This window comes from Microtus ochrogaster, unplaced genomic scaffold (genome assembly GCF_000317375.1).
Source record: "Microtus ochrogaster isolate Prairie Vole_2 unplaced genomic scaffold, MicOch1.0 UNK90, whole genome shotgun sequence".
NCBI classification, from domain to species: Eukaryota; Metazoa; Chordata; class Mammalia; order Rodentia; family Cricetidae; genus Microtus; species Microtus ochrogaster.
In genome coordinates, this window is record NW_004949188.1 from 1260893 (window position 1) to 1269763 (window position 8871).

General features: G+C 51.0%; 1 protein-coding gene across 1 annotated transcript in view; it reads left to right on the forward strand.

Moving 5' to 3' along the window:
* Cacna1a (calcium voltage-gated channel subunit alpha1 A) overlaps positions 1-8871 on the forward strand; it is a 243021-nt gene that overhangs the window by 211976 nt on the left and 22174 nt on the right. Inside the window, 2 exon segments of the mRNA XM_026777920.1 lie at positions 1523-1619; positions 4607-4712. Of these exon segments, the coding sequence (XP_026633721.1) occupies positions 1523-1619; positions 4607-4712 (203 nt within the window).

Genomic DNA, 8871 nt, shown 5'->3' on the forward strand with positions numbered 1-8871 from the left:
CACAGGTTGTTCACACACACTCCCACAGGTTGTTCACACACACACACAAGTTGTTCACACACGAGTGTGCACACAGGGCTGGAGACGGCTCAGTGGTGAAGACCGTGTGCTGCTTTTGCAGAGGACCTAGTTCAGCTCGCAGACTAATCTATATGATGAGCTTCAGGACAGCCAAGGCCATATACATGGTGAGACCCTGCGCCCCCAATTAAAAACAATCCACAAAGAAAATGACAAAAAAAAAGCCAGAAGATGAATGAATAGGACTTTTGTTTGCTTGTTTGGTTGGTTGGTTTGGTTTTTTGATTTTTTCAAGACAAAGTTTTTCTGTGTAGCTTTAGAGTCTGTCCTGGAACTCAGAACTCACTCTGTAGACCAGGCTGGCCTCAAACTCACAAACCTACCTGCCTCTGCCTCCCGAGTGCTGGAATTAAAGGTGTGCAAAACCACCTCTCGGCTAAATGAAAGACTTTTTAAATATAAAAATTTGAAAATAGAGCTGAATGAAGAGCTGACTCAGTGGTCAAGAGCACTAGCTGCCCTTGCAGGGGACTCAGGTTCAGTTCCTGGGTCCCACATGGTGGCTCACAACTTTCTCTAACTCCAGCTCCAGGAGATTTTATGCCCTCTTATGGCCTCTGTGAGCACCCACAAATACATATACAAGTAAATATAAATACATTTTATTAGAATAAAAACTGTCAAGGTCTAAGAATGTGGCTGAATGGTAGACTCCTGCCCTCAGCTCCATCTCCCGCACCTTGAAAAATAAATAAAAAACTTAAAAGTAGATCACACAGGAAAGGAGAGGGTGCGTTTTATTGATGATAATAAGGTTGAGTTTCCCTACCTCATAGAGATCACCACACACACACACCACACCCTCTTCTGGCGAACGGGAAGTCACAGAGCATCTTTGACTCCTTGGAGTGTACTGAGGCGCCTAAGATTCTAGTTCCTTCTGGGCCCAGGGCTGAAGGAGCATCATCACTGGGGGACTCTTAGTGCTGTATGCTCTGTTTCGTCTGGCCTCGGCCCTAGATGATAGGCCCCTAAGAAAATATGCAGAGATCTGTCTGTCTCTCCCATGGCTGCAGCCTCAGACAAGCCCTCCTTGAGTCTGCTAGGCTAGGGCAAGACATGTGGCTGGGGTTGGTGTGGGGTCCCTTTTTAACTCTTCCTTTTTGATTTTAGGTCACTGCACTGGGATGCTGTCCCCTCCACTAGGCCACACACCCACCCACACCAGGGTAGCCCGTGTAGATGGCAAAGGAAACAGAGGCAGAGGACCCCCGGGTGGAGAGGCCCCAGCCTAGCACTCCAGCACACCCCATCAGAGTCTCTCCTGAGGGCGGGGGTGCACACGTGTCTCTAAATGCATCAGACTGTTTACTTGTCCCAGGTTCCCACTCCTTCAAATCAGGAGGCCTGAGCCTCATCACCCTAGTCCCACTGTGTGCTTGGGGAGCCCTTTTCATGGTGACCAAGCCTGGACCCCACTAACCCTCTCTTCTCCTTTCAGCGGCCGCATTCACTATAAGGACATGTACAGTTTATTGCGAGTAATATCGCCCCCTCTCGGCTTAGGCAAGAAATGTCCTCATAGGGTTGCTTGCAAGGTTTGATTTCCACTAAAACCTGCTAGCATCGATTGAATGAGTGTGGCTTGGGGTCTTCCATATATATATTTCATATATATATATATATTTCTCAAAAACAGAGCCATCTCTCTCTCTTGCATTACACTAGCAAACTCTTAGCCTCCAGAATGCGGCCATGCAGACTCCACGAAGCATGGGACATTACCTCTGTTCCCTCCGAACATCTGTGCTTGCTCTTAGCTGAAGCTGCCCATCCCGTGGTCTCAATGATACCCCAAATCAGACGCATCCCTTGGGGGAGTTGTAATTTTGCATTTCCCTACCCCCACTCTCTCCTCCACCACTCCCTGCCTCCTGAAGCCTCCAGCCCCCCTTCCCACCCCCACGCCCTGTCCTAGCTCCTCTTCCTCACCCAGGCCCCCTCAGAGACCAGCCTCAGCCAAGCCAGAGTACTCGGCCCCTCGAACAGTAAAGCCCTCCAGCTCCGCACCACCTGAGCCACAGCCTGGAGCCCAAGTGGAATCTGACTGTTTCTCTTTTCTCTCTCTCTCTGCCTGCTTGTAAGCAGTGGAATAATCATTTTTAATTACCTTTTCTTCCATTTTTTCCTCCTCTTTTCCATTTATTTAAAACATCTATTTTATCGTTCTCTGCCTCTTTCTCTATTTTTTCGGCTCGTGTGGTTTTTTTGTTTTTTGGTTTTTTTCTTTTTTCTTTTTTTCTTTTTCTGTTTCTTCTCCGCCTTTCCCCCCACCCTTTTGGTTCTCTGCCCCACCCACCCCCTCCTGTTTTTTGTTTTTGGTGCTGCCAGGGGTCGCATGCCTTACCCGGACATGTATCAGATGCTGAGACACATGTCCCCACCCCTGGGTCTGGGGAAGAAGTGCCCGGCCAGAGTGGCTTACAAGGTAGTCTATCTTTGCCAACACCGATGTCCCAGAGCTGGGGACTGTTCAGTGGTGACCACAACACCCAGCGAGTCTTCTGCCAACACCCTCTTCTTTTTTCTTTTTTTCTTTTCTCGAGTAACTGAGTCGTGAGCATCCTTTGACTCTCGGCAGCGCACTGTGTCCTTTCTGATGAGTGTCTAAGTGTTCTGAGACTCCATTATGGCCAAAAAGCCACGGGGAGGGGGAGGGAGTGCTCCAGTCCCCTAGCACCCGTGTGACCCCCACCCCCACCCCGGGGAGCCAAATTGTACATCTCTGCCCTTTCAGAAACGTGTGCCCCAGGCCCAAGCCAGACAGTTCTGTGCCTTGAGCCCTTAAACCCTGGCCTCCCCACACACATCTGAAGCTGACCTCTGATTTAGGGCCCGGGAGATTTGACACCTCCCACAGCTGAGTCCCCCCCATCCTCCCCTTGCCCTGGAGATGTCTCCCCAGCGCCTGAACCATGCCACCTCTCCCCAAGATGCCCCAACATGCCTCTCCACTCCATTGTTTCAGAGCAAGCAGGAGGGCTGCCGCTGCCCCCACCCCGAACGTGGTGCACCAGTCAGGCCTTGCACGCTGCCTTGGAAGGGTCTGGGGGTGGGTGGGGGTGTATGCCAGCCAAGGGAGCGAGGAGACCGCTGCTCCTCTAAACTTCTGTCCTGGAATCTCCCCCGGCCCTGGAGGACATCTGCTCCCTCAGTTCATCCTCAAGGTGGCCAGGGATGACCTTCAAACCCCATGCCCCAGAAGTGACTCCATAGCCCAACCTTCCCATCCACCTTGCTGCCTCACCTTCCAGTGCTCCTCCAAGCCTGGTGTGGCTGCTTCCCTAGCCTTCTCAGATCTAAGCCTCTTCCCACAAGCGTCCCTTTTGTCCCTCCCCAACCTGATGTCTGGATAAAGCCACCATGGCTCCCTAAGGCAACTTTGTGCACATTTAAAATAGCACATTTTCCACAGAACACTGTCTGCTGGAAAATTCTGTTATAGAGGAGACCCTTACCCTCTGTGCAAGCAAAAGCTGTGTCATGTTTAACACAGTACTATGCACACCTGCCCAGCGGGCCATGGTGCCCTTGGCTACATTATCTACTGCCTCCTCCCTGCCCCACCCCAGCACCCCACTTCCTACCCTATTCTTGGTTTACTGTCTCCCTATTGTCTCTCTGAATCCCCTGGTGAAACCCAGATTGGTACCTCAGAGCCCAACATCCCCCTGCCCAAGCCACCGAGCAGGCAGAACCCTTGCCTGGGACACAGAATTCCTTCCCTGGGCCTCAGGAATGTCCTTGCCCCTCTCCCTGCTACTGCACAGACAGCCATGATCTGGCAAGCCCTACAGTCACTTCCCACGGAGCTATGAATGAGTCTCGAGATTCCGTCTGCATGTGCCCATCTGTGCCGCTCTGTGTGGGCCTCGCTGCATGTCCACAGGGGCCTGTGTGGGGAGGGGCCTGCCGCTTCTGAGGATGGAATGCTGCGGCTGGGTGCCCATCATCTGCCCACTGTGGGCCGAGCAGGGGGTGGGGGAGGGGAGCGGCGGCTGTGGCCGTGGACCCCACTGCGAGGCTGCTGCACGCACACGCTGCTGACATCTGCCTTCTGCTCTTTCTCTTTGGGTGGACATAAGAGGGAGCCTTTGAGAAGAACTCTGGGGCAGGGCAAGAATATGAACCCCTAGGCCTCAGGTCCCAAAAGTGGGATTTAAAACAGAAAAAAAAAAAAAAAAAACAGCTTGGGCTAGAAGTGGTGGCAGGCCCTGGCATCCCAGCTGCTCAGAAAGCCAAGGCAGGAGGATTGCCATAAGTTCCAAGGACAGCCTGTGCTATTAGTAAGATCCTGTCTTCAAAAACAGAAAGGGGGGTAAAAGAGAGGGATAGGGTGGAGTCAGCAGTGTGGAAAGCCCTGGAGAGGGTGGGATATGAGAAATTCTGCACTGGCTTAGGTGACCACAGGGACAGTGGCCCCAGCTTCAGAGTTCTTCCTGGGTCTCCCTGGGTTGGGGGAATTTGGCTTGCAAGATGCCGGTAGGGCCCAAGAATGACTGCCTTCACCTGGGGTTTTCTGTAGAGACTCCTGCGGATGGATCTTCCTGTCGCGGACGACAACACAGTGCACTTCAACTCCACCCTCATGGCTCTGATCCGAACAGCCCTGGATATCAAGATTGCCAAGGGTAAGGCAAGCTGTAGACTTGGGGGAGGAGTGGGGTAGGCTTGGACTGAAAGCAGAACTGTCTGAGGGACCCCTTTCCTTGTCCTCATTCTTGCATCTGTGTAAGCATTTACCCTCCAGCCAAAGGGATGCAGCACCTTACAGAGGAGAGCCCTGCAGCCTGCCCCGTCTTTGAAGTAAGGTAGCGCAAAGAGTTGTGTGTTCTCATAGGGAGAAGGAGCCCTGGTCTGAGACCAGCCTGCGCCCCAAAGCACCGAGAGGTAGGAATGAGTGAAGCAGGAAGTAGGACCCACATGGGGTCCCGCTGAGCTGACTTGGCCTTTGAGTAGGGAGACACCCCAGGATCCAGAGGGAAGAGGTAGGATCTGAACCAGATCAGAAGGGTGTCGAATCTGTGGAGCCAGACCAGTGGGAAGAGGTAGGTTGAGGGCCTGCATTAATCTGACCTTAGTTACTGTCCTGAACTACCTAGGGCCCTGGTCTTTATAAAGAGGCAGGCTGGCCACATGGCCAGCACTTGCCGCCAAGCCCAACTGACCCGAATTCAGTTGCTAAGAGTTGTTTTCTCCCTTTTATATATGCGCTATGGCAGCCTGCTCCCCACCTCCCCAACCCTCCACCCCACCCCACCCCACACACATACACACACTTACACTTGAATAAAAGCTACAGAGAAACCCTGTCAAGAAAAAAAAACAAAAAAACAAAAAAAAAAACCTCCAAGAGTTCTAATGGCTCTCAAGAGAAAGAGACCCCATCATTAGAGTTTTCGCAGAAGAGAGTGGAAAGAGAGAAGAGGAAGAGACAGTGTGAGCAGCTGAGGAGAGTTAGAGTCCTCAGGCTCCATCCTCATTCTCCCACAACCTCCATCCTTCTTTATTTCTTATTTTCTGGCATCTCTCCCTTTATTTTTTAATTTTTTATTTTTTTAATTAATTAACTTATTTATTTTGATTTTTTTGAGACAATCTCTCTGTGTAGTCTGAGCCGTCCTGGAACTCGCTCTGTAGACCAGGCTGGCCCAGAACTTAAAGCGATTTCCCTGCCTCTGCCTCCCGAGCGCTGTGAGTGGTGTTGGGCTCCCTATCTTTTTATATATTGACAGAATTTCCAGTACCCATTTGGTCCCTTTAAAGTAGCAGTGTCACCACTGATTCTGTGGGAGGCTCTAATCTGCAGCAGAGCAGGCTGCCAAGGCCCCATCTCAGCTCTGTTGCTGGTACTTTTATTTTAGTGCTGACAAACCATTTTAGGGATGCAAACTGGTGGTCGCAGCACACACCTTTAATCCCTGCAGGCACATCTCTGAGTCCAAGGCCAGCCTGGTCTACGAGTGAGTTCTAGGACAGCCAGGGCTACACAGAAACAGTACAGGCCTGTGCACCACATGTGTGCCTGGTGTCCAAGGAGGCCAAAAGAGGAAGTCATATGCCCAGGAACTGGAGTTACAGGCGGTTGTGAACTGCCCAGTATAGATGCTGGGACCCAAAAGCGGGTCCTTTGCAGTAGAAGGAGGTGTTATGTGATATTTTGATTGCATTCTGACACTTCCAAGACTGTCAAAACTTTGCTTTGAATCAGAGGGTGGAGCTAAGCTACTGACTGACTAAAATTAACCATAGAGGTTTTGGAGGATTGGAGGACTGAGGAAGATAGAGAGACAGGGAGTAGTAGAGTGAGTCTTAGAGAAGGATGAAGAGAAAGGAGGTGACTGGTAACTTCTCTAATCATTCAGGTGCTTACCACATATCTGATTCCTGAGTTTTTACTGGTAAAGAATAATCAGATAAACGCATCTGGCAGCCAACATGGGCGCCATTTGCAGGCAGACTTTTCTGTTCCTCCTGCCAGCACCCAAATCACAACACAGAGACGTATTACTAATTATGGCAGCTTAGGCATGTTTCTAACTAGCTCATAACTTAAATTAACCCATTTTTATTAATTTACGTGTGACCATGTGGCTCTCATGCCTCCAGTAAGTGTGATTAGCCTCTGAGCCGTCTCTCCGGCTCTCTCCCGTTTCATTTCTTCTTGAAATTTTCAATCTTTTTTACTAGCTGGTAAAATTTTCTCATTTTCATTGTTTTTTGTTTGTTTTGTTTTTCGAGACAGGGTTTCTCTGTGTAGCCTTGGCTGTCCTGGAACTCACTATGTAGACCAGGCTAGTCTTGAGCTCATAAAGATCTGCCTGCCTCTGTCTCCTGAGTGCTGGGATTTCTTTTCTTTTTTCTCTTTCTTTCTTATTTTTCTTCCCAGGCTTTTGCTCTGCAGCCCTAGCTAGCCTGGAGCTGCTACTATAGACCAGATTAGCTTAAACTCAGAAGTCCGAGTACCTCTGCTTCCTGTGTGCTCGCATTAAAAACCTGGCCACCATGCCCAGCTGGATTTATTTTGAAGCAGGCTTTTGTTGTTTGGTTGGCTAGTTGGTTGGTTGTGACTGGGTCTCTATGTAGCTCTGGCTATCTGTATCACTATGTCTGTGAGGCCACAGGCTAGACTCAACTAACAGATCCACCTGCCCCAGCCTCTGAGTGCTAGGATTAAAGGCATGCCACCATGTCCTGCTAAGAGTGGTGTCCTTTAGTCTCTAAGGTTAGCTTCTTACTCTGTCTTAAGTTTATCCTGCATACTGACCGGAATATGAGGGGAAGGCCCTGGGCGATCACCTCTGAGGCATTTTACAACCAACACTGTAAGATCCCTGCAAGTCAGGGATGCACGTGCTGTCTTCGGGCTCTCCCATGAGGCCAGTGCGCATTGTGGGAAGCTCCTCCAACTGCCACCCTGCAGGATTTGGGGAAACTGATGGCCCTTCTGTGTTGTATTGGCACAATCAGGCTCTTAGATGCATCTAAGAGGCCATGAGAAAAGAGGGTGGGGCTAGCAAAGGTTCTGAGCTTGTGGTGCGGATGCTCAGGAAGCTACGGGACCTTGGACACAGTGGGCGGTGCCACAAGAAGAGGGGGAGGAGCTGGCGAAGGATCTGACCTTGTGGTGCAGAAGCTTGGACACAGTGGGTGGTGGGCCTTGTTGCTGTGGACACGACCCAGCAGAAGGAACTTTGGGAGAGAAGGTGTTTATTTTGGTTCAGTTTCAGAGGGACACAGTCCATCAGGGAGACATGGCCGCAGGAGACTGACTGATCACACGCATCCACTTCAAGGGAGCTGGCGAGTACAGGAAATGGGATTCACCCCCAGCAGCCCCCCTTCTCTAGAGGGTCAACGGGGGGGGGGGTCCACAACCTCCCCAAACAGCACCACCAGCTGGTGATGAGGTGACGTGGGGGATGTTCATATCCAACAACCCGGCTATAAACCAGTGGAAGGAACGCACGCCTTTAATCCCAGCACTCGGGAGGCAGAGGCAGGTGGATCTCTGTGAGTTTGAGGCCAGCCTGGTCTACAGAGTGAGTTCCAGAACAGGCTCCAAAGCTACAGAGAAACACTGTCTTCAAAACAACAACAACAACAACAACAAAACATCATGGCAGGGAAGATGGGAAGATGGCTCAGTGGATAAAAGCATTTGCTGTGCAAACTTGAGGACCTGAAAATCCCCACGTGCATGTGCACACACACGCATACACAAACATAAAAACAATAACAGCAAAACCTAGAGCATTATGGCTCTGTTGTAGCTCCTGTATTAGCAGGCAGGGACAGGCAGATCCTGAGAGTCTAAACCATGAGCTTTAGGCTCCAAGAGACCCTGTCTCAAGAGAGTAGATAGAGAGGAACTAGAGAAGGGCACCACAAGGCCCTATGCATGTAGGGGCCACACCTGTGCACACAGCACACCCCACACCTGTGCACAGAGCACACACCTGTGTACACACCCCACACCTGTGCACAGAGCACACACCCCACACCTGTCAACAGAGCACACCCCACACCTGTCAACAGAGCACACACCTGTCAACAGAGCACACACCTGTCAACAGAGCACATTCCCCACACCTGTGAACAGAGCACATTCCACACTTGTGCACAGAGCACACACCTGTGCACACAGCACACACCTGTGCACAGAGCCTGCACACCCACATCTTGTGTACAGAGCACACACCCCACACCTGTGCACAGAGCACACACCCCACACCTGTGCACAGAGTACACACCCCACACCTGTGCACAGAGCACACACCTGTGTACACA